Below are 24,602 nucleotides of genomic sequence, written 5' to 3'. Positions count from 1 at the left end.
TTGGATTATCCATTCACTCTTTATATAATAATAAAATATTATTAATTTAATAACTTTTTTTATTTAATTTATTTTTATCACATTTTGTATCTCTACCAATTAAATGTTAATAATAATTATATTCTAATTAAATTAATATTAAAAAAAATCATATTTTCAAAAGTTATTTAATGCTAATAAAAAAAATATTTGATTAAACTCATTTAAAATTCTATCTAAATTTTTTAATTACAAACCAAATAATATTTTTTCTTGAAGTGAAAAACTAATATTTTAATGTTTATTTGGAGTGAGAAATTAGTATTTTAATGTTTGATGAATCAATTGTGGTTCTCCATATTTGGCCAACCACTGTAGCAAAAATCTAAATTATTTTAGATTTGCCTAATTCAATATGGGATGTTTTTGACATCAATTATGCAAATTTTAGCCAACCTCCTCATTTGGCCAAGCCAATGAGGATGCTCTTACGAAGGGGCTTATAGAAGTTTATATTGTATTTCCTTATTGCATATTTTAATTACCGAATATTATAATTAATGGATATCAAAATATTTTGCAGTGGGACCCACGGGTTAGTTGTTTTACTGTTTGTTATGCATCCAATTGGTAGTTGTTTATGCATCTTCATATGCAAAATCATCTTTTTTAAAGAATGATTTTGCATATGAAAAAAAATTCTCATATTGGTTTATGCATCTTTGAACCAAATAATAATAAAATATTATTATTTTTTTATATTTTATTTGTTTCCTAAAATTATTTTTTTATATATATTTTACAATTAACATTCATTTTGTATTATCAACTTAATACAAATTTTATGAATCAAAATAATCTTAATATAAATTCTACAAAGTTGATTTTAATGGGTAGGAGAGAGAAAAAAATAGTAAAATAATGTTTGAAGAATAAATAGTGCTTCTTTAAATTTGAAGAAGTACTATTTATAACTATGCAAAAATTTAGAGATGCATAAGTCAATATAGATGAATTTAAAGATATATTCTTTAAATTTAAAGATAAAGATGGAGATTGAGAAACCACTACCAATGCTCATATAGTGTTATTTTCATCCTGAATATTATTACAAAACTTTCTTCTTCTACCTTTCTTTTGGATGTCTCTCCCCTCAAAGAGAGAATCCTTATTTTTTCTTACTTTGTGTTACAAAATGCTTATTGGAAGATTCTTAGCACATTTAGTGACGTCTTGAAATGTGAACACGGGCTAGTTTGGATACATAAATAAAACACAAATCATCTCATCTGAGTTGAACGACTCGTTTTATCTATGTATCCAAACTGTTGGAGTACTCAAATGATGATGTTTGTCCATGTAAAAGTGCTTCAAGACATCTTCTGGATATGTTGACTAATGGACAATAACTCCATTTGAAAAATGCTCAATTTGTTTTTCCAATGTCTTCCATTTCAAACTCTTTTTTAAATAATATATGGCTTTTATTAGCTCTTCTAAAGTTTTAACCAGATTTAAATCATCTACATATATAGTAATAATAGTAAATCTAAAATTTACTTTTTATGAAAACACATAGGTAAATCGGATTAATCTCAAATCCTTCTTTTATTAAACATTCACTTAGATGATTATACCACATGCGTCTAAATTGTTTTAATCCATATAAAAATCTTTGTAACTTGATAGAATAAATAATTCATGACTTTGAATTACATGCTTCATGCATTTAATATCATTATGGGATTTTCATAGAAATATCATTATCTAGAGATCCATATAAATATGTTGTAATAACATCCATTAAATGCATATCCAAACTTTATGTGACTACCAAGCCAATAAAGAATTTTAATATAATTGCATCCACTACAGGGGAATATGTTTCTTCATAATCAATCTGGGTTTCTACGAGAAACTTTATGCAACAATCGTGCCTTTGTATCTCACAATTTTATTTTTCTCATTATGTTTACATACAAATACCTACTTATATCTAACAAACATCACACTCTTAGGTATTTGGACTACATGTCCAAATACTTCATGATTTGCAAGCAACATCAATTTGGCATGAATTGATTCTTTACTTTTTGGCCAATCAATTTCTATGTCGACATTCATCAATGGCTTTTTGTTCATTTTCATTATCATTTCTGGTGATATCAATAGCAACTCTAAATGAATATAGTTATCGACAATAATTTTATTTTTATCAAATAATTCTCCTGTACTTATATAATATATTGTGCTCTCATTATTTTAAAGTATATTTTCTCTTCAAGAGATTCATCTTTAGGAGATTCCACTTCAAGGGATTATGTTATAGGATAATTTTGTGCAAAAAAACAGAAAGTCTGGATGGATCTATAGCTCTTGTTGCATGTTTTGTTGGTACAATCTCTTCAGGAGTACCGATTTCTTTTCTTTGTGTTTTTCTCTTCCAGAAAGTGTTATATTTTGCCCCAATAGGTCTTCCATGCTTTAGGCTTATTTTAGACTCATTAATTATTGCATTATTTGATCGTCCTACCAGGATATCGATCTTTGTTAGAGTATTAGCAGTTGGAATGTGAGACTTTATTATTTTCTTGTTGCTAGTAATGATATCTGATAATTAATTTACTATAGTTTGCAAATGAATGATTTTTTAAACTTCTAGTTCACATTAATTTATAAGTGGATCATGATGAGATAGAGTCAATGTATTTCATGTTATTTGCTTTTATGCTTCTGACAATGTTTCTCCCCTTAATAGTAGGAAGACTATTTCATAAAAAACACAATCTTCAAAATGAGCCTTAAAGTTTCAAGTTAAGAGTTTGAAGTATTTAATGATAGAGGGAGAATCAAAACCAACATAAATTCGAAATCTACATTAAGAACTCATCTTAGTGCATTGTGGATGGGCAATTGGAACATAAATAGCACAACAAAAAATACGAGGATGGAAAATATTTGATGGGTGGTCAAATGTAAATTGTAATGGAGAATATTTATTATAAGCAGTTGGTCCTATTTAAACAAATGATGCAGTATGCAAAATCACACAGGACCACCATGTGCTCTCATTAGTCACTACTCGAATTCGAAGAGTTATTTGCACCATGTGATGGACGTATCATGTGAATATATGATTTTTGATTTTATCATTATTACTATTATTGTGTTTTTAAGAGTTTGCTTAAGCAGGATTGCTGGCTAAATCCTTTTGTAATTCTGGATATAAATCAAGTCGGGGCAAACAAAATGGAAGGTGTACTTGATGATATTGCCAAAATCACCAACATTTGTTTTTTGAAAAAAAAAAAATGGTAAGCTGGTTTTTAGACAATAGGTTGGCATCTTTGATTCTTTACGTCTCTACAAGCTGTTTGGAATGAGCCCGGATTTGACTATTTCAGAGGTTGTTTAATAGTTTCCTTCTTTTGACTGACATTTTCAATTGCATTATATTATTTACAAGTTGTGTATAATGGGACACTATATTAATATAAAAAAATTAAAGTACTAATTATTCTTATGTCTAAGCTGATGTTTAAGCCTGCGGCATCCCCGATGTATTTAGTATATTGATAAAGAGACTTACAAATAGATTTATTCATTTCGACTAACCATATCTTGTAGTCACTTAAAACTGCTCTATTCCATAGACTGATGTTTCGGTGGTGCTTGCAAAATAATGATACTAGCAGAACCTAAATCCTGCGATTTTCTCAAACTTGCTCTGTCAACGTAGAATGAGGCTGGCAGAGAATTAGGAATTAGAAATGGGTGAAGCAACTTCAAAAGAAATAGGAAAATTCTCAAGGCTCATTCTAATGGTAGAGATTTAGGAATTGATGGTCCTTCTGTATTTGATGTGCCTTCCCTGATCTCTCTATCAAGGAATAGTAAGAAAAGGAAACAGTGCAAGAACAATTCAACATTATTGATATGAACCCGCAGGAAAGGAATCCCTTAAACCCACAATCAATTTGAAATTTTTTCAAGAAAGTCAAAATCAAGTCAAATGATGGAGAATCTTGATCCGATGAGAACTCGTTTCAAGAATCTAGATTATATTAAAATCTAGACCCGTTGAAGAACCCGTCTCAAGAACCCAGATTACAAAGGAAGAACGCCATAAAGGTTGTGATTTACCTTTGATAAGTTCAAAATTTCAATTAAGAACAAGAGGAGATAAACTCAACTCACAATGAACAAATTCATCAAATTTCATAAGCAAAATCTAATGAAACCCTAGCCAAAATAAACTCCCATCTTCCAAAAGTGCCCCTGTATGAACAGTGCGCGGCTACAGTGCAACGCTACAGTAACCCTAACCCTAGAGTCAAAGGTCACATAGTCACTGGGATTTTCACATAATTCATACCCTTGGACAGATCCATTCACTCCAGTGACTCCACAAGTTCTTATTCCTCTGTAAGGACCAGATCCACAGCATGCCGTCTCCCCTTCCTTGAAACCTTCACAAAATAAAATCAGAATTGGTAAAAATGCAGTATATGTGAGTTTAGCCTACGATTAGAACAAATATACTTGCTCCCTGCAGCACTACGAAATTGAATAGCCATCATGACATACCATATTTTAAAGGGTTATTCGTTATTTCACTGCCTATACTGTATATATCTGTAATTGAATATTTGAATCCTTTCAGCTGGCTCTCTAGCTTCTGGAGGACATGCGAAAGTGCTTTGTTGTGCAGTTTTACCAGTGCTGTAATTTCCTCCACGCATCACCTGCGTTTATTGCCGTAAACAATGGTATGCAACCCAATGGCGCCATGTTTAGGAACGCAAATTTTCTTCCTCCTTCCTTGTGTATTCCCTATATAAGAAATCATCAAAGTATGTTTGTGGCCGAGTTAACAATAGAAAGAGAAAGAGAGAGTAATATAAAACAATTTTTGTTTCAAATATTGGGTACGAATGTAAGTGTTGTTACTTTGATCACAGTTGTCAAGTTGCCAATAACCATATCTACATACTCTTCTGGAGAGTAGGATTGAAACAAGCTTGAGTTTGCAGTATAAGGGGCTGCGTAATCGTTGCCTCCGATGCTGGTCATGTAAACAGCTCTCGACACCAATGTCTTGGCTTCTGCTTCACCTATTTCTTTCTTCAATAGCGTCTTCATTCTCTTGAAATTACTGAGTTGTGTGTGCAGGTCTATCACCTATTAATTAGAAGATAGGAAAAGAAGAAGAAGAACAAAACGCAAAAAAATCTCAACCATGTCATCATATAAGGCTATGTTTATGTCATAGGAACACAATCTATTTCAGGAAAGAGTACTAATGATACACTTACGCTCACAATTAACGACTACAAGCATGCTAGCTACTTCATCAAAGATTCAAAAATAAATTTCATTTTAAAAAACTACATTTTTTTTAGTTACAAAAGAGCCGTAAGAGAGTAACAAGTTGATAATTTTCCTTCGAAAAATAGGACTGAAAGATAAGAAGTGACGGTTTATATTTCTTAAGCTACATGTCCAAGAATAAACAAAACAATAGCAGACGAGGAGTATAACGGTCTTTCTGAGAGAGTTTGTAAATTGTAATGCAACAAATTTGAAAGAGAAGGAAAACATGAAAGATATTAATGAGACAGAATTTTCTAGTGTTTCGGTACGTACTAGACTGAGTGACATCTATGCTAGCTATAGTTAGTTTCATTTCAATTGCATGCCGAGAAGCCTAATATTGAAATCCAAATGATAAGGTAGAAGCTTACGTATCCTTGACGAGTTCCGACAAGAGCACCAGCTCCGGAAGATGCAAAGTTAGCCCCATCTACATATCGCTTATAACCAGGATGTAGATACGCCGGAATCAATGGCAACTTTGCAAACTCAGCTGCAACATGAGAACATGCTTTCAAAACTTAGCCGACAGAAACAGTATTCAGGTTCTAAAGAAAAAGAAAACAATGACATGATGAGTGTGCGTGCATATCTTACCTATGAAATCTGGAATTATACGGCCATCGGAATATCTCCCAGTTGGGTAGTTAAAGAAGGTTTCCCCATAGGGATAAAAATTTGCCCGGATCGTAGTGTTGAAGTAGTTATTGTTTCCTGCATCAAAAAAAGAATCTCCGAAGATGAATAGGGCAACATGGTCATCCGGCAGGCAAATGTGACTGTGACCAAGGCTTGGGGTTGGTATAATACTAAGGCTCGCAAACATGAAAACCAAGAAACAGATATGAATTCTTGAACTCATCATCATGTTCATTAATATATTGTTCACTTTCTGTTTGTTAACTTCTTTAATGAGTCGCAGTTTTGATTTATTTATTGGCTGCTTTGTGCTTTGGGTGAAGGAAATGCATGGTCTGCAGTTCTTCAAACTTTTGGACCAAATTAAGGATTTTTATGGCTGAGTCCTGACCCTTGGGCAGCAAGATGTTATTTGGACCTTTAATATTGGATAAATGATATTATCTTATATATTTTGAATATTCCTGGGTGCTGAGAAGATGCTTCTAATTATTTTTACGAGGTCATCATGTACTAATGTTCATCTATATATCAATTACTCAGCAAGTGCTGTCCGAACCAAGCTAGCTAGATAGTATCCTATCAATAGGCTCACCAACAAAGCTGGACTTTTCAACTATCTTATCCCCATTCGATGTAGACTTCTTGCATAGTGATAGCGTCGTATTTCAACTAGTAATATTAAATACACTTATATATATATATATATATATTCAACTAGTAATATTAAATACACTTATATATATATATATATATTGTGTAAGCGCGCACACTTATTTTAAGAAGAATAAGATTTATTATTAAAAATAATTTTTTTATATGAATTTTATATATATATTTTTTTTTTTCAAAATAATACGTAACACTTAAACATTTTATGATTTCAAATATAATTTTTCTATTCCAACACTATGCCCTCCAGGCCCATGTCCACATAACTTTGGACTTACGAATAGTACTCCATGCTTATGCCCCCAAACGTCTTTGTTACGGGCAACCAACATATCATGAATTCACACTTCATGACTCCTTTTCCTATGGGCCTTAATTTCACCATGCATCATCCATGGGATCCATATGCCCATCCTTGCAATCATGGACTCCAAATCAAATTGAAAAACGTGATGAATTTATCATTACTGCTTGCATCGACCAAAAATGAAAAACTTGAAGCATTTCCACAGATCTAGTGCAGATGGAATATAATATATATTACAAAAAAATACAAATTGTCTTAAGCATTTCCACAGATCTAGTGCAGATGAATTTATCATTACTGCTTCTCAATTAGTCCTTACTAGTACTTGAATGTTTATTCGAAGATTCTCAACATTTTTAGTGGAGTGAAAACACTTGATGTTTAGTATTACATAATATATATTACAAAAAAATACAAATTGTCTTAAGCATGGCAAAACGCAAGTAAAAAACATAACATAAATAAATGAAAACAAATTGCCTTAAACATAGAAACAATGTAAAAAATATATATAACATAGATACATGACAACAAATTGAGAGTAATCTTCATGTTTGCTGTTTTAACCTTCAATCTTCAATAGTTGTCATGTTTGATTGTGCGCCCAACTCTATATACAAATATTAATAATAAAAATAAAACATCAAATATTAGTGAATTTAGTTTATGAAAAATACTAAAATTAAATTATAATAAAAACAAAGAAAACACTACCCGATGCTACTATGAAACTCTCCACATTATCCATAGCCTCTCGGATATCAATGGTTGTTGACAGATGCCTTAACCAATTTTGAGTATAAATAAGTGTCTCGACGGTTCTTGGAGTCAACGAACTCCGAAAAGGATCAAGCACATAACCTCCCGTACTAAATGCTGACTCGGACGCAACCCTAGAAACATGTATGACCAATAAGTCTCGTGCAATCTTCGCGAGTATAGGATAGTTAGGTTCATTAATTTTTCATCAAGTCAACAAGTCAAACGATGGGCTGAGTGCATCACAACCATCTGATAAATATCGATCCACTTCTGTTTTGGTAATAGTAGATCTCAGGGCTTATACCACTCATAGAAGCATTTGGTCTCACGTTTGCCATCACCATCATTCATGGCTCTAGATATCAGAGGGGGTTCATATTCTTGAGTACTCGTGATGGAATCGAATGTAGCTTTATACTCCGCTTACAAATCTATTAATACTTGTCTCACACTTGACACCAACACCTCAGCAGAGAACTCATCATGAACTTTCTTTAGGGAGAAAATAAGTAAGAAGTCCTAACTTACTTCGTGGATCAAGCACAACTGCAATTAATATAAACAAGCTCATCATGTCTAATGACCCTAATACTTATCATATTTTGAGAAGGGCGAGAACGTGAATTCCCACTTATTCAGAAGGAAATCCACATTTTAGAGGGTTGTTCCTTCTTTTCTTTTCGTGACAAAGCTACATAAATTGGTATTTGAATATTTGAAGCCTTTCAGCTGGCTCGCTAGGATGTGAAGGACATGAGAAAACATGCAGTTTAGAAACCCAAATTTCCTACCTCCGGTCTTTTTTTTGTATTTCCTGAAGACACATCGACAATGTGTAATTCAAACCAACTCAAACAATGAAAAACATGAATGTCTTAATTTTTAAATAATTGTATATTTATCGTTTTACTTGTTATATTGCATAATTCGGTTGAACTTTCAAAACAGGTCAATTAGTTTATCATTTCTAGAAAGAAAAATGGCTGTGAGAGTGAGCTAATCACATACGTGTAAGATTGAAGGGATATTAATATGTATACACTGGGAAAGAAACGTGTCAAACAATCAATAAGTTTGACTGATGCCCTTCTGGAATTAATTATAACGAGTCATTTTCATGCTACTGGACTTGCATGTCTGCGGATGATCGAAACCCTTGCGTTAAATTTTCCAGAAAGTGAAAACTTAACTATATCAGTACTGCTTCTTGCATCAACAAAACTCGAAGCATTTCCCCAGATTGCAGATAATAGTAAGAAAATGAAACAGAGCATGAAGAACAATTCAACCTCATTACTTCAATTCAACTTCGAAACTTCGGAACATATATAGATTATTCCAAACACTAACATCTAGAAAGAAGAAATAGCAAACTCATTTATTTGGTGAACGATGTGAGTTTGGCAAATTGAACAAATGGCTTGAGAAAATCTTCATTTCAACTCTGCTCAACAAGTGCTTTTATATTGTAAGGCCATGTGACACTTTGGTTTCCATTCCACATCGCCTTGGCGTATAGCAAGTTGGTCCTTTCAGTAGGATGGCTAGTGTCAAAGGTCACATAGTCACTGGGATTTTCACATAATTCATACCCTTGGACGGATCCATTCACTGATCCACAAGTGCTGATTCCTCTGTAAGGACCAGATCCACAGCATGCCGCCTCCCCTTCCTTGAAACCTTCACAAAATAAAATCACAATAGGTAAATTGCAATACATGTGGGGTTTAGCCAACGATTAGAACAAATATACTTGCTCCCTGCAGTACTACGAAATTGAATAGCCATCATGACATACCATATTTTAAAGGGTTATTCGTTATTTCACTGCCTATACTGTATATATCTGTAATTGAATATTTGAATCCTTTCAGCTGGCTCTCTAGCTTCTGGAGGACGTGGGAAAGTGCTTTGTTGTGCAGTTTTACCAGTGCTGTAATTTCCTCCTCGCATTCACCTGCGTTTATTGCTCTAGCCGCTGGTCTGCAACCCAATGGCCCCAAGTATAAAAATGCAAATTTTCTTCCTCCTTCCTTGTGTATTCCCTATATAAGACATCATCAAAGTATGTTTGTGGCCCAGTTAAAAATCGAGAAGAGAGAGAGAGAGAGAGAGAGAGAGAGAGAGAATAATTTAAAACAATTTTTGTTTCAAATATTGGGTACGAATGCAAGTGTTGTTACTTCGATCACAGTTGTCAAGTTGCCAATAACCATATCTACATACTCTTCTGGAGAGTAGGATTGAAACAAGCTTGAGTTTGCAGTATAAGGGGCTGCGTAATCGTTGCCTCCGATGCTGGTCATGTAAACAGCTCTCGACACCAATGTCTTGGCTTCTGCTTCACCTATTTCTTTCTTCAATAGCGTCTTCATTGTCTTGAAATTACTGAGTTGTGTGTGCAGGTCTATCACCTATTAATTAGAGGATAGGAAAAGAAGAAGAAGAACAAAACGGAAAAAAATCTCAACCATGTCATCATATAAGGCTATGTTTATGTCATAGGAACACAATCTATTTCAGGAAAGAGTACTAATGATACACTTACGCTCACAATTAACGACTACAAGCATGCTAGCTACTTCATCAAAGATTCAAAAATAAATTTCATTTTAAAAAACTACATTTTTTTTAGTTACAAAAGAGCCGTAAGAGAGTAACAAGTTGATAATTTTCCTTCGAAAAATAGGACTGAAAGATAAGAAGTGACGGTTTATATTTCTTAAGCTACATGTCCAAGAATAAACAAAACAATAGCAGACGAGGAGTATAACGGTCTTTCTGAGAGAGTTTGTATATTGTAATGCAACAAATTTGAAAGAGAAGGAAAACATGAAAGATATTAATGAGACAGAATTTTCTAGTGTTTCAGTACGTACTAGACTACGTACCATCTATGCTAGCTATAGTTAGTTGCATTTCAATTGCATGCCGAGAAGCCTGGTATTGAAATTCAATGATCTGGAAGAAGCATACCCATCCTTGACGAGTTCCGACAAGAGCACCAGCTCCGGCAGATGCAAAGTTAGCCCCATCTACATATCGCTTATAACCAAGATGTAGATACGCCGGAATCAATGGCAACTTTGCAAACTCAGCTGCAACATGAGTACATGCTTTCAAAACATAGCCGACAGAAACGAAACTTAGCTGAAACAGTATTCAGGTTCTAAAGAAAAGAAAACAATGGTATGATGAGTACGTGCGTGCATATCTTACCAATGAAATCTGGAATTATACGGCCATCAGAAAATCTCCCAGTTGGGTAGTTAAAGAAGGTTTCCCCATAGGGATAAAAATTTGCCCGGATCGTGGTGTTGAAGTAGTTATTGTTTCCTGCATCAAATAGAGAATCTCCGAAGATGAATAGGGCAACATGGTCATTGGAAAGGCATATGTGACTGTGACCAAGGCTTGCGGTTGGTATAATAATAGTAAGGCTCGCACACATGAAAACGGCCAAGAAACAGATATGAATCCTTGAGCTCATCATCATGTTCATTAATATCTTGTTCACTTTGATCTGTTTGTAAACTTCTTTAATTAGTCTCAGTTTTGATTTATTTATCGGCTGCTTTGCGCTTTAGGTGAGGAATTAAGAAGGAAATATGTTTACATGATTTCCCTATCTGTTCATGAATCTTCAAGACCTTTCAATTTTTAAAATCTTTTTCAGATCACGGACCGACAATTATTCAAACTGTTGGACCAAATTAAGGATTTTTATGGCAACATATTCAATCCTTCTTCACCTAAAACAATTTGTTCAGGGTTAAGGTAGACAACGTTTCTTTTTTTCTTTCTTCATTTTGACCTTTTAAATTTGATAAATCATAATCTTGAAAAGTACAATTGTTTTTTTTGAGTATTCCTGGCTGCTGAGAAAATGCTTGTTATTTTTTTGAGGTGTACTAATGTTCATCTATATATCAAGTACTCAAGTACCTGATTCCCATTCGACGATGTAGATCGACTTCCTGCACAGCACGATATTCCAACACTATCCCCTCCATGCCCGTGTTCCCCTGGTATATAGTGCTTTCATCATCGTTAAATAACACAATGGCTCCAAGCTTAGAAACCCAAATTTCCTACCTCCTTAATTTCTTGTGTATTTCCTGACACATTAACGTGTAATTCTAACCAACTCAAAAAATGAAAAACATGAATGTTTTAAGAGAAGTGCAACAGCCACAAAGAGAACTTACGAACTGATATAGTTTGATCATGTGTTACGATAGATTATAAAAATATTTTTATTATAAAATAGATTTAACATACCACATCAAGTTATGTTAGTTTATAGTTTTAATTTTATAAAATCTCTACATGGATAAACCATTTTTCACGTTTTAAATACCGGATACAACATCTCTTGATCATTGCCTTTAACTTACTTGTAAATGTTTGGCCATCACGATCAACCTTGTTCACTTTCAGTTAACTTGTCATTATTTGCTGCGTTCTTCATTTATAGGCTGTTTTTGTTGGGAGTTTTAACCAAATCCAACGTTCGAAGACTATTGGGTTTCTCGAGATCAATTAATAAGGCATTTTGGTTTCTATGAGTGGCCTTTTAATTTCTGACTGTTGCCTTTTTTGTTTCTCATCTCTGTGTCTTTTTATTTTCTAAGTAAAGCTTTAATTAAAAGACTCTATAGCCATCAAGTGCTTTAAAAGAAGAGTCTGTACGTTAGACCTTATATGACTATATATATTGGTTGGTGGTCAAGTGGGTAAAGGAATAGAGATGTGAAAACTAGTATCTAGAGGACTATTAGAATGAAGCCATCGATATTATCAAGGGGTCCCAGTCCGAATATTTCATAATTTTAGAGAAGGAATGCTTCTGCAGATTTGCAAGGATGGGAGCAAAAAGAAAGTAACGGCCTATGGTGGTCTTCTATGGATATTCCGTCTCGTCTTAAGGGTTCTTTGTATTACAACACATCAAAATCTCCATGATTCTCGCATATCCCACCAATTTTGATACCTAATATTTGATTTCCTTGTATAGCATTTGATTTTCTTGTAACGGTATTATTTGATTTCTTTCCATGTAAAGCATCACCATACATAGCTATATATTTTGTAAATCATTTTCAATGAATAATATAGTGAATCAATTAGCCAAACTACTGCTTAACACTTTGCGTATAGAAAGACTAGGTCTTCCTATTATCAGATCCACTTGTTGAGAAACGTACTGTCAAACAATCAATAAAAGTCTCTCTGATCTCCTTCTGGAATTAATTATAATGGGCCTACATCATGTCTCTGAAAGGGATGAATGGAGATATATCAGCCCTGATCTGCTCTGCAGATGATTGAAATAATTGAATTATATATACTTGTAACTATTTCTGTTGTATTAAATTTTGAGATATTATTAGTTTTACTTATAAACAGTTTAAAACCCTTGCTTTAAATTTTTCAGAAAGTGAAAACTTAAATAGATATCAGTACTGCTTCTTGCATCAACAAAACTTGAAGCATTTCTCCAGAATGCAGATAATTGTAAGAAAATGAAACAGAGCAAGAACGATTCAACCTTATTACTTCAATTCAACTTCGAAACTTCTGAGCATATGTAGATTATTCCAAACACTAACATCTAGAAAGAAGAAATAGCAAACTCATTTATTTGGTGAACGATGTGAGTTTGGCAAATTTAACAAATGGCTTGGGGAAATCTTCATTTCAGTTCTGCTCAACAAGTGCTTTTACATTGTAAGGCCCTGTGACACTTTGGTTTCCATTCCACATCGCCTTGGCGTATAGCAAGTTGGCCCTTTCAGTGGGATGGCTAGCGTCAAAGACCACATAGTCATTGGGATTTTCACATAATTCATACCCTTGGACAGATCCATTCACTCCAGTGACTCCACAAGTGGGATATCCTCTGTAAGGACCAGATCCACAGCATGCCGTCTCCCCTTCCTTGAAACCTTCACAAAATAAAATCAGAATTGATAAAAATGCAATATATGTGAGTTTAGCCTACGATTAGAACAAATATAATTGCACCCTGCAGTACTATGAAATTGAATAGTCATCATGACATACCATATTTTAAAGGATTATTAACTGCTTCATTGACTAAACTGTATAAATCTGTAATTGAATGTTTGAATCCTTTCAGCTGGCTCTCTAGCTCTTGGAGGACATGTGAAAGTGCTTTGTTGTGCAGTTTTACCAGTGCTGTAATTTCCTCCACGCATTCACCTGCGTTTATTGCCGTAAACAATGGTACGCAACCCAATGGCGCCATGTTTAGGAACGCAAATTTTCTTCCTCCTTCCTTGTGTATTCCCTATATAAGAAATCATCAAAGTATGTTTGTGGCCGAGTTAACAATCGAAAAAGAGAGAGAGAGAGAATAATATAAAACAATTTTTGTTTCAAATATTGGGTACGAATGTAAGTGCTGTTACTTTGATCACAGTTGTCAAGTTGCCAATAACCATATCCACATACTCTTCTGGAGAGTAGGATTGAAAGACGCTAAAGTTTGCAAAATAAGCGGATGTGTAATCGCTGCTTCCAATGTAGGTTATGTAAACAGCTCTCGACACCAATGTCTTGGCTTCTGCTTCACCTATTTCTTTCTTCAATAGCATCTTCGTTCTCTTGAAATTACTGAATTGTGTTTGCAGGTCTATCACCTATTAATTAGAAGGGAGGGGGAAAAGAAAAAGGGAAAAGAAAGCACAAAACGCAAAATCTTAACCATGTCAGCATATATGACTGTTTGTAAAAGAGTAATGATACATTTACTATTCTTTTACAATCTATTTCACAATTAATGACGGTGAGCATGCTACTTCATCAAAGATAAATTTCAATTCTTTTCGAGAAATCAGATCATGCAACAGTTATAGTTAGTTGCATTTCAATTGCATGCCGAGATGCCTAATATTGAAGTCCAATGAACAGGTAGAAGCTTACGTATTCTGGATAAGTTTCCACAAGAGCACCAGCTCCGGAAGATGCAAAGTTAGCCCCATCTGCATATCGCTTATGACCGGGATGTAGATACGCCGGAATCAATGGCAACTTTGCAAACTCAGCTGCAACATGAGTACATGCTTTCAAAACTTAGCCGACAGAAACGAAACTTAGCTAAAACAGTATTCGGGTTCTAAAGATAAGAAAACAATGGTATGATGAGTGTGTGCGTGCATATCTTACCAATGAAATCTGGAATTATACGGCCATCAGAAAATCTCCCAGTTGGGTAGTTAAAGAAGGTTTCCCCGAAGGGATAAAAATTTGCCCGGAACTCGTACGTGGTGTTGATGTAGTTATTGTTTCCTGCATCAAAAAGAGAATCTCCGAAGATGAATAGAGCAACGTGGTCATCCGGCAGGCATATGTGACTGTGACCAAGGCTTGGGGTTGGTATGATACCAAGGCTCGCACACAAAACCAAGAAACAGATATAAATCCTTGAACTCATCATCATGTTCATTAATATATTATTCACTTTCAGTTTGTTAACTTCATTAATTAGTCACAGTTTTGATTTATTATTTATAGGCTGCTTTGTGCTTCGGGTGAAGGAAACGTATATGGTCTGCATTTCTTCTAGACGTAGGTGTCGGTTTTTACATTTTTTTCAGATCATGGACCGACGACTATTCAAACACTGTTCGACCAAATTAAGGATATTTTTGGCCGTATCCTGACACTGGGGCAGCAAGATGTCATTTCGACCTTTAATGTTGGATAAATGATAGTCTTAAAAGATGCTTCTTATTATTATTTCGAGGTCGATATATCAATTACTCAGCAAGAGCTCTCCGTATCAAGCTAGATAGTCTCCAGTTGAATATTCCTGGCTCACCAAGCTGGACTTTTCAAGTATCTTAGAGCATTGGTATTAGACTCATCAAATGAGTTTAATCTTTAAAATTTGATAATTTTAACTTTAAACTCCTGGCATTGGATTCATCATATGCTCAAATGTCAAGTTTTGAACTACAGTAGATTTCTCTTCATTTTCAAATTTAAAGACTCACTATTCACACTCTATAATCATTATTTTATTTATTTAAATTAGTGTTTCTCAATTTTGAGCCACAATATATTTAAGTTGAGAAACAATAATTTAAATATCAAATTAAATTATTAATTAACATATAGTTAGTGTAATTGTAAAATATAAAAAAAATAAACTAAAATATTATTATTAACAAAATAATATTATATTATTATTTTGATGAATCCAATAGCTAATCCAATGTGGGGTTATAGATAGAGAAGTTTTAAATTTATGAAAAATATGTACTTTTCATCAAATTTTAAAGATAAAAATGATGAACCCAATGCTAATGCTCTTATCCCCGTTCGATGAGACTTCTTGCCTGGCGTCGTATTTTAGCATGGAATGTTAAATATAGTTATATATTTTATATAAGTATCGTATATTTATTTTTAAAAAATGTGACATCTGTTATTAAAAATTAATTTTTTATATAAAACCCGTATCTACTTTTTTTTTTTTTAAATATATAACACTTAAATATTTTATAATTATAAATATCATTTCTCTACTTCAATACTATCCCCTCCAGCCCCATGCCCACATGACTTTGGACTTACGAATAGTACTCCATGCTTATCCCCCCAAAGGTCTTTGTTACGTACGGGCAACAAACATATCAGAATTCACACTTCTCTCCTTTTTCTATGTGCCTTAATTTCACCATGAGTCATCCATGGAATCCATATGCCCATCCATGCAATCATGGACTCCAAATCAAATTGAAAAACGTGATGAATTAATCAATTACTTGCATCAACCAAAAATGAAAAACTTGAAGCATTTCCACAGATCTAGTGCAGATGGAATATAAAGCAGGCTTCTCAATTAATCCTTACTAGTACTTGAATGCTTATAATTCGAAGATTCTCAACATTTTTAGTCTGAGCGAAAATACTAGATGTTTAGTATTACATAATTCATATTACAGAAAAAGACAAATAGTCTTAAGCATGGCAAAATATAAGTAAAAAATATAACATAAATAAATGAAAACAAATTTTCTTAAACATAGAAACAATGTAATATATAATATATATATATATATATATATATATATATATAACATAGATGAATGACAACAAATTGAGAGTGGTCTTCATATTTGTCGCTTCAACCGTCAATCTTCAATAGTTGTCATGTTTGATTGTGCGCCCAACTCTATACACAAATATTAATAATAAAAATAAAATATCAAATATTAGTGAATTTGGATTATGAAAAATACTTAAATTAAATTACAATAAAAACAAAGAAAACTTTACTCGATTCTACTATGAAGCTCTCCACATTAATTATAGTCTCTCGGATATCAATGGTTGTTGACAGATGCCTTAATCAATTTTAAGTATAAATAAGTGCCTCAACGGTTCTCGAAGTCAACGAACTCTGAAAAATATCAAGTACACAACATCTCGTACTACATGCTGACTCGGATGCAATCGTGGAAACATGTATGACGAATAAGTCTCGTGCAATCCTCACGAGTATAAGATAGTTAGGCTCATTAATTTTTTACCAAGTCAATAAGTCAAACGATGGGCTGAGTGCCTCACAACCATCTAATAAATATCGAAGCACTTTTGTTTTGACAATAGTAGATCCCATGGCAGAAGATGTTTTATACCACTCGTAAAACTATTTGGTCTCACGTTTGCAATCACTATCATTCATGGTTCTAGATGTCGAATGAGGTTCATGTTTTTTGGTACTCGTGGTGGAATTGAATGTAACATTATAGTCCGCTTACAAATCTGCTAATACATGTCTCACACTCGACACCAACTCATCAGCACAAAACTCATCACGAACTTTCTTTAGGTGGAAAGTAATAAGCCCTAACTTGCTTCGTGGATCAAGAACAACTGCAATTAATATGAACAAGTTCATCATGTCTAATGACCCTCAATATTTATCATATTTTGTTCTCATGTTTATAATCATACTTCTCAAACAACTATTAGTACTCTCACTCAACATAATCAACTCATTTTGAAGATCACAAATATCCAGAAAATTAGTGTTGGCTGTCATATATAAAGACCCAGAAAATGTATTAGTAACATCATAAAATATTTTTAAAAAGTTAACAAACACTCGCACTGTCTCCCACTCCCTAGCTTTAAGAGGCCCCATCTACCCAGACTCAGGGTCATCATCAAAGTAAGAGAGAAAATTAGAATCTTCACTCTTCATCAGCCTAAAAGCCTTCTCAAACTTCTCAACCGCCTCCTATATCATATAGGTTGAGTTCCATTGTGTCTGTATATCAAGATACAATATTTTCTTACAATCAATTTTTTCATTTTCTGCACATCTCTTAAACTTGTCTAATCTTGCAAGGAATGAACGTACATATCTAACTGCATTTCTAACCATTGTAATGGCATCATTGGACTCCTTCAAACCTTCATTCATAATAAGATTCAATATATGAGCACATCTCACATGCATATACTTACCCTCAACACATTCACAGCCAAAAACTATATCAAATATGAAATTGTAGTATCATTTGGATTTGCATTATCAATAATTACAATAAATATTCTATCAATGCCTCAATTAAGCAAACACGACTCAACATATCTTCCAATAGTATCCCTCGATGATTAAGGATTAAACAAAAATTAATATTTTTTTTTTTTTTTGCAATTTCCACTCCTTATCAATGAAGTGTGTAGTTAGACACATATAATTCAAATTTTGTACCGATGTCTATGTATTAGTCATCAACAAAATCCTCATGCCACCATCTTTAAACACTTTTTTAAGTTTTTCCTTTTCTAATTCATACAATTTTATACAATCTCTTGCAATCGTGACACGACATGATACTTTAAACCGAGATTCAAGAGACCAACACATTTTCCTAAATCATTGTCCATCAACAACTATAAATGGTATCTCATCAATAATTATCATCTCTACAATCGCCAACCTCACATGCCCATTTACTATATTTGTGGGTTACAAGAATCCTTCATAAACTACCATTAGTCTCTCTAACCCCCCTCCCCCACCCCACCCATAGGTGTTGTCTCACCTGTTAATGTTTTGTGGTGCCTATCCAAAGGCTCACATTTATGAGGATTTTTAGGATATGAAGGCAAATAGTTTTGCATTGTTGAAGCTTCGTTCTTCTTTTAGTGTCAAGCATACGTCTTACCACAATAATTATATTTAGCATTCGAATCATCTACTGGACAACCCTTCACCTTCGTAAAATGGTCTCAGAATCCTTTCCTTTCCCGTTTCTTAGGTAATGGACAAGTACTACTAGTAGGGGTACTAGGGGGTTTTGATGTTTAGATCTCCCTCAAATCATCTCCCAAGTTATTGATTGGTTCATTTGAATCAACAACAATCGGAGTCGACGAATAATCCATCTAATTTATAAAATAAAACATAAATGTTACAACTTACATGTGTGTTATACATAGTGCATAACGCAAATTATAATTACAGAATAGCTAGTTTGCAACATGACAAACATCACAAGTCTAAGACTCTAATCTAGGTTTATTTCACTTATCTTTCCTCAATTTATATCAAACTATTTTTATAACACAATCAGAATATCATAAATTAACAATAATAATTTTTTCATGCAAAATAAATATTAGATCAAACATATTAAGAACACTCACACTGGAGATTTAAGAATAACTCTCAGATTACTGTTCACACTTCACAGTCTAATAATTCGCTTAAAAATTTAATATCTGTCACTCTGTACATAGTCATACACAAATAAATAATTTTAAATTAGTCTCAAATCTTCCCATATTTTGTATAAATCTCAAACAGAGAGAAAGCACAACAATTTGATCATATCCACCAATAGTCACAAGGATAAAAAAAAGCAACAAAGATGCTTAAATGATAAAATTAAGAATCAACCTAGAAAGAAAATAGGTTACCAGATGAAGAGACGGGGGAAAGGGAAAGAGATGAGAGTGCTCGCAATCGTTGCTCAGTCATAAGATGCCGAAACTGAGAGTTTGAGAGAGGATAGAGGCATTGGCCATGACACTACAACCATGTGGTGTGGGGGTTCATCGGCGGCTGGGATTGATTGAGAGGCTGAGAGAGGAGCGAGAGAGTCTGAGAATGGAGAGGAGCGAGACAGTCCAAGTTGAAGTTCGGCACAAGAAGGGAGGAATCATGCGATTCTTAACCCTAGCACAGAAATGAGAGCCCAGCAAGGCGAAGCGCGGGAGGATGACCCAGAGTAAGTCTGCGCCGAAGAAACCCGACAAGAGGAAATGACCCTATGGGTGAAATATGCACGATCGCAGGAGGATACGTTGATGGAGGGACCATCTCCTCAGCACGAAGGGCCCACACTAGAAGGGCCCAGTATAAAGAAGTATTCACCACCGGAAGGGCAATCCCGAGCTCTATGAGCCACTCGGGGTGGACAATCATAACCTTCAGTGAGAACGATTAGGAGGGCATCCTCCACCCTCACGACGACACTTTGGTAGTGACCATACAGATTGGCAACTACACGACAAGAAGGGTCTTGATCGACAACGGCAGTTCTGCTAATATCCTTTTCTGGGAAGCCTTCATCTAAATGGAAATCACGCCTAACCGGTTGCGCCCTACCCCAACGCCCCTCACCTTGTCCATCCTAACAGGGAAGGCCCTAAGAACCACAACTACCATGGTGGATTTCCTCATGGTGAAAGTTCCCTCGTCCTAAACCACAATCTTGGGGCGATCAATCCCGAACAACCCGAGGGCAGTGACCTCCACATTCCACCTAAAGATGAAATTCTCAACTCCCACGGGAGTGGGCGAGATCTGGGGCGAGCAGGTTCTTGCATAGCAGTGCTATGCGCAGGAACTGAAGCAGGAGGCCAAAGAGGTCTGAGCCCTCGAAGGAGTGCGAGAGGCTACCGACCCGCCCCCATTGCCTAACCTGACAGAGCTAGATGAAGAAGTCAAGGACGAACAGGCACTACGGCAGGCAGAGAAGGTCCATAAAGCAGCTCCTCATTTAACCTTTCTTTCTTTTTTTCAATTCCTATCCTACAAATATGCTAAAAATTCATGGAGTAATTTGAGGGGAGTAATCCCCTTGACCTAGGTTGAACCGAACAAGTCTGGTCCAAGCAACTCATTTAACATGGGCCAAGACTAGGCCGAAGAGGGCCAGGCCAATCAAGAAGGCCCATAGTGGGAAAACATAGTAGACAAGCCTTGCGTGGGGCCCGATCAGAAGTTGGGTTGCTCCTGACCACCCACAATCAAGGCACCAAAATCAAGGTGTCAGGAATGACCCTGACACACCCAAGCACTAAAAGCAGCGTAGATGGAGGTGCCGACAACTCAGGAGCAAGGTGTTAGGAACAACCCCTGCACTAAAGTACCAATGGCAAGCTTGCCTGACTCTGGCCTCGCCGCATTAAATGAGAGACGACGCCAAGCACAGCACGACCTTGATCGAGGTGTCAGTGATCGCCACGGTCAAGCGTGGGACACTACCACCTGACGAAAGGCTAATACGGAACGCGGGGAGACGACGCGACGGGGGCGATCAAGTGGATAGGTACGTACAACACCTAAACGAATCCCTTCATTAGAAAATCACACTGGCAAGGTATATAAATACCCACACATGCCCTCTAAAGGCTCTCTCTCTCTTTCTCGGATTGAACATTTTTCTCTTACACTCGCTTTGTCACCATTTCTCTACGACTGACTTAGGCATCGGAGGTACCATGGTGCCTCGAGCCCCCCATTCTCTATCTCAACAGGATCCAAACCAAGCTTAGCAGTCCGGAGTTGCACAGGCTGTTGGTCCCTCTCAATTTAGTGTGCCTTATCTGATCTCTCTATCAAATCCATTAGAAATCCTTGCTTTAAATTTTTTAGAAACTGAAAGCTTAACTAGATATCAGTACTACTTCTTGCATCAACAAAACTTGAAGCATTTCCCCAAAATGCAGATAATAAGTAAGAAAATGAAACAGAGCAAGAACAATTCAACCTTATTACTTCTTAGCATATGTAGATTATTCCAAACACTAACATCTAGAAAGAAGAAATAGCAAACTCATTCATTTGGTGAATGATGTGAGTTTGGAAAATTGAACAAATGACTAGAGAAAATCTTCATTTCACTTCTGCTCAACAAGTGCTTTTACATTGTAAGGCCGTGTGACACTTTGGTTTCCATTCCACATCGCCTTGGCGTATAGCAAGTTGGCCCTTTCAGTGGGATGGCTAGAGTCAAAGGTCACATAGTCACTAGGATTTTCACATAATTCATACCCTTGGACAGATCCATTCACTCCAGTGACTCCACAAGTGCTTATTCCTCTGTAAGGACCAGATCCACAGCATGCCGTCTCCCCTTCCTTGAAACCTTCACAAAATAAAATCAGAATTGGTAAAAATGCAATATATGTGAGTTTAGCCTACGATTAGAACAAATATAATTGCACCCTGCAATACAATGAAATTGAATAGCCATCATGACATACCATATTTTAAAGGATTATTTACTGCTTCATTGACTAAACTGTATAAATCTGTAATTGAATGTTTGAATCCTTTCAGCTGGCTCTCTAGCTCCTGGAGGACATGTGAAAGTGCTTTGTTGTGCAGTTTTACCAGTGCTGTAATTTCCTCCTCGCATTCACCTGCGTTTATTGCCTTAAACAATGGTATGCAACCCAATGGCGCTAAGTTTAGGAACGCAAATTTTCTTCCTCCTTCCTTGTGTATTCCCTATATAAGAAATCATCAAAGTATTTTTGTGGCCGAGTTAACAATCGAAAAAGAGAGAGAGAGAGAGTAATATAAAACAATTTTTGTTTCAAATATTGGGTACGAATGTAAGTGTTGTTACTTTGATCACAGTTGTCAAGTTGCCAATAACCATATCCACATACTCTTCTGGAGAGTAGGATTGAAAGACGCTAAAGTTTGCAAAATAAGCAGATACGTAATCGTTGCTTCCAATGGCGGTTATGTAAACAGCTCTCGACACCAATGTCTTGGCTTCTGCTTCACCGATTTCTTTCTTCAATAGCATCTTCGTTCTCTTGAAATTACTGAGTTGTGTTTGCAGGTCTATCACCTATTAATTAGAAGGGAGGGGGAAAAGAAAGCACAAAACGCAAAATCTTAACCATGTCAGCATATATGACTGTTTGTAAAAGAGTAATGATACATTTACGATTCTTTTACAATCTATTTCACAATTAATGACGGTAAGCATGCTACATGTATTTGAACAAACGACTTGCAGTTTAGACACAACTACATGTATTTAATTACATTTCATTTGCATTTCCTTTGTATTTACATTTTACACATGTCGTAAGTTTATTAGAGCAAGTTGTTAGGCAGTTATATTACTTAGCTGTATATATTTCAACCTCTTCTTTAATAAACAGTACACAATTTTGGTGATTGGTTCTTCTTCTTCGTCGACATTTGCTTCTCTGTTTTTACTGCCCAGGATTCCATTTCTCTGGTTTGTTACAACTTCATCAAAGATAAATTTCAAATCTTTTCGAGAAATCAGATTGGATGATAAGAAATTTCTTCAGTTACATATCCAAGAACAAATTGTAATGCATCAAAGTTGAAAGATAATGCAACAGTTAGTTTCATTTCAATTGCATGCCGAGAAGCCTAATATTGAAATCCAATGATCAGGTAGAAGCTTACGTATCCTGGATAAGTTCCGACAAGAGCACCAGCTCCGGCAGATGCAAAGTTAGCCCCATCTGCATATCGCTTATAACCAGGATGTAGATACGCCGGAATCAATGGCAAGTTTGCAAACTCAGCTGCAACATGAGTACATGCTTTCAAAACTTAGCCGACAGAAACAGTATTCAGGTTCTAAAGAAAAGAAAACAATGACATGATGAGTGTGCGTTCATATCTTACCGATGAAATCTGGAATTATACGGCCATCGGAATATCTCCCAGTTGGGTAGTTAAAGAAGGTTTCCCCATACGGATAAAAATTTGACCGGATCGTAGTGTTGAAGTAGTTATTGTTTCCTGCATCAAAAAGAGAATCTCCGAAGATGAATAGGGCAACATGGTCATCCGGCAGGCATATGTGACTGTGACCAAGGCTTGGGGTTGGTATAATACCAAGGCTCGCAAACATGAAAACCAAGAAACAGATATGAATTCTTGAACTCATCATCATGTTCATTAATATGCTGTTCAGTTTCTGTTTGGTAACTTCTTTAATGAGTCGCAGTTTTGATTTATTTATAGGCTGCTTTGTGCTTTGGGTGAAGGAAATGTATATGGTCTGCATTTCTTCTAGACGTAGGTGTCCGTTTTTACATTTTTTTCAGATCATGGACCGACGACTATTCAAACACTATTCGACCAAATTAAGGCTTTTCATGGCTGAATGCTGACCCTTGGGCAGCAAGATGTTATTTCGACATTTAATATTGGATAAATGATATTATCTTATTTTGAATATTCCTGGGTGCTGATAAGATGCTTCTAATTATTTTTTCGAGGTCATCATGTACTAATGTTCATCCATATATCAATTACTCAGCAAGTGCTGTCCGAACCAAGCTAGCTAGATAGTATCCTATCAATAGGCTCACCAACAAAGCTGGACTTCTCAACTATCTTATCCCCATTCGATGTAGACTTCTCGCATGGCGTCGACTATTAATATTAAATACAGTCATATATATATATATATATATATATATATATTGTATAAGCGCATACATTTATTTAAAAAATAATAATATTTATTATTAAAAATTAATTTTTTTATATGAATCTTATATTTATTTAATTTTTTTAAAAAAATAT

The 24,602-nt window shown here is 35.1% G+C and overlaps 3 protein-coding genes and 1 pseudogene across 3 annotated transcripts; all 4 read right to left on the bottom strand.

Annotated features, from left to right (window-relative positions):
- Positions 1–3,621: 3,621 nt before the first annotated feature.
- LOC108989069 lies at positions 3,622–6,355 on the bottom strand (annotated as a pseudogene).
- Positions 6,356–9,067: 2,712 nt separating this feature from the next.
- LOC109019750 (GDSL esterase/lipase 1-like) lies at positions 9,068–11,317 on the bottom strand. Its single transcript, XM_019002111.2, has 5 exons — positions 10,952–11,317; positions 10,709–10,830; positions 9,916–10,146; positions 9,531–9,777; positions 9,068–9,412 (listed from the first exon to the last, which is right to left on the bottom strand). Exons 1-5 carry the CDS (start codon positions 11,232–11,234, stop codon positions 9,171–9,173), a joined length of 1,125 nt encoding a protein of 374 aa, XP_018857656.2. The 5' UTR covers positions 11,235–11,317; the 3' UTR covers positions 9,068–9,170.
- A 1,955-nt stretch (positions 11,318–13,272) lies between these two features.
- Positions 13,273–15,243, bottom strand: LOC109019748 (GDSL esterase/lipase 1-like). Its single transcript, XM_019002110.2, has 5 exons — positions 14,924–15,243; positions 14,681–14,802; positions 14,167–14,397; positions 13,799–14,045; positions 13,273–13,680 (listed from the first exon to the last, which is right to left on the bottom strand). The coding sequence occupies exons 1-5, from the start codon at positions 15,201–15,203 to the stop codon at positions 13,433–13,435; spliced, it is 1,128 nt and encodes a 375-aa protein (XP_018857655.2). The 5' UTR covers positions 15,204–15,243; the 3' UTR covers positions 13,273–13,432.
- Positions 15,244–21,754: 6,511 nt separating this feature from the next.
- On the bottom strand, positions 21,755–24,184 carry LOC109019746 (GDSL esterase/lipase 2-like). Its single transcript, XM_019002108.2, has 5 exons — positions 23,694–24,184; positions 23,469–23,590; positions 22,642–22,872; positions 22,274–22,520; positions 21,755–22,155 (listed from the first exon to the last, which is right to left on the bottom strand). The coding sequence occupies exons 1-5, from the start codon at positions 24,076–24,078 to the stop codon at positions 21,908–21,910; spliced, it is 1,233 nt and encodes a 410-aa protein (XP_018857653.1). The 5' UTR covers positions 24,079–24,184; the 3' UTR covers positions 21,755–21,907.
- Positions 24,185–24,602: the final 418 nt, after the last annotated feature.

This window comes from Juglans regia, chromosome 7, assembly GCF_001411555.2.
Source record: "Juglans regia cultivar Chandler chromosome 7, Walnut 2.0, whole genome shotgun sequence".
In the NCBI taxonomy this organism is placed as follows: domain Eukaryota; kingdom Viridiplantae; phylum Streptophyta; class Magnoliopsida; order Fagales; family Juglandaceae; genus Juglans; species Juglans regia.
The sequence above is the reverse complement of the archived record's forward strand: the minus strand, read 5'-3'. Positions and strand labels throughout refer to the sequence as shown.

Excerpts from the sequence above, each read along its gene's own strand:
- LOC109019748 (XM_019002110.2), bottom strand. The coding sequence starts at position 15,203 with ATGAACATGATGATGAGTTCAAGGATTTATATCTGTTTCTTGGTTTTG. Across the intron at positions 14,803-14,923 it reads TATAATTCCAGATTTCATTG|CTGAGTTTGCAAAGTTGCCA; the intron begins GTAAGATATGCA and ends CTCATGTTGCAG. Across the intron at positions 13,681-13,798 it reads TAATAATCCTTTAAAATATG|GTTTCAAGGAAGGGGAGACG; the intron begins GTATGTCATGAT and ends TATTTTGTGAAG.
- LOC109019746 (XM_019002108.2), bottom strand. The coding sequence starts at position 24,078 with ATGCAGACCATATACATTTCCTTCACCCAAAGCACAAAGCAGCCTATA. Across the intron at positions 23,591-23,693 it reads TATAATTCCAGATTTCATCG|CTGAGTTTGCAAACTTGCCA; the intron begins GTAAGATATGAA and ends CTCATGTTGCAG. Across the intron at positions 22,156-22,273 it reads AAATAATCCTTTAAAATATG|GTTTCAAGGAAGGGGAGACG; the intron begins GTATGTCATGAT and ends TATTTTGTGAAG.
- LOC109019750 (XM_019002111.2), bottom strand. The coding sequence starts at position 11,234 with ATGAACATGATGATGAGCTCAAGGATTCATATCTGTTTCTTGGCCGTT. Across the intron at positions 10,831-10,951 it reads TATAATTCCAGATTTCATTG|CTGAGTTTGCAAAGTTGCCA; the intron begins GTAAGATATGCA and ends CTCATGTTGCAG. Across the intron at positions 10,147-10,708 it reads TCGGAACTCGTCAAGGATGG|GTGATAGACCTGCACACACA; the intron begins GTATGCTTCTTC and ends TCTAATTAATAG.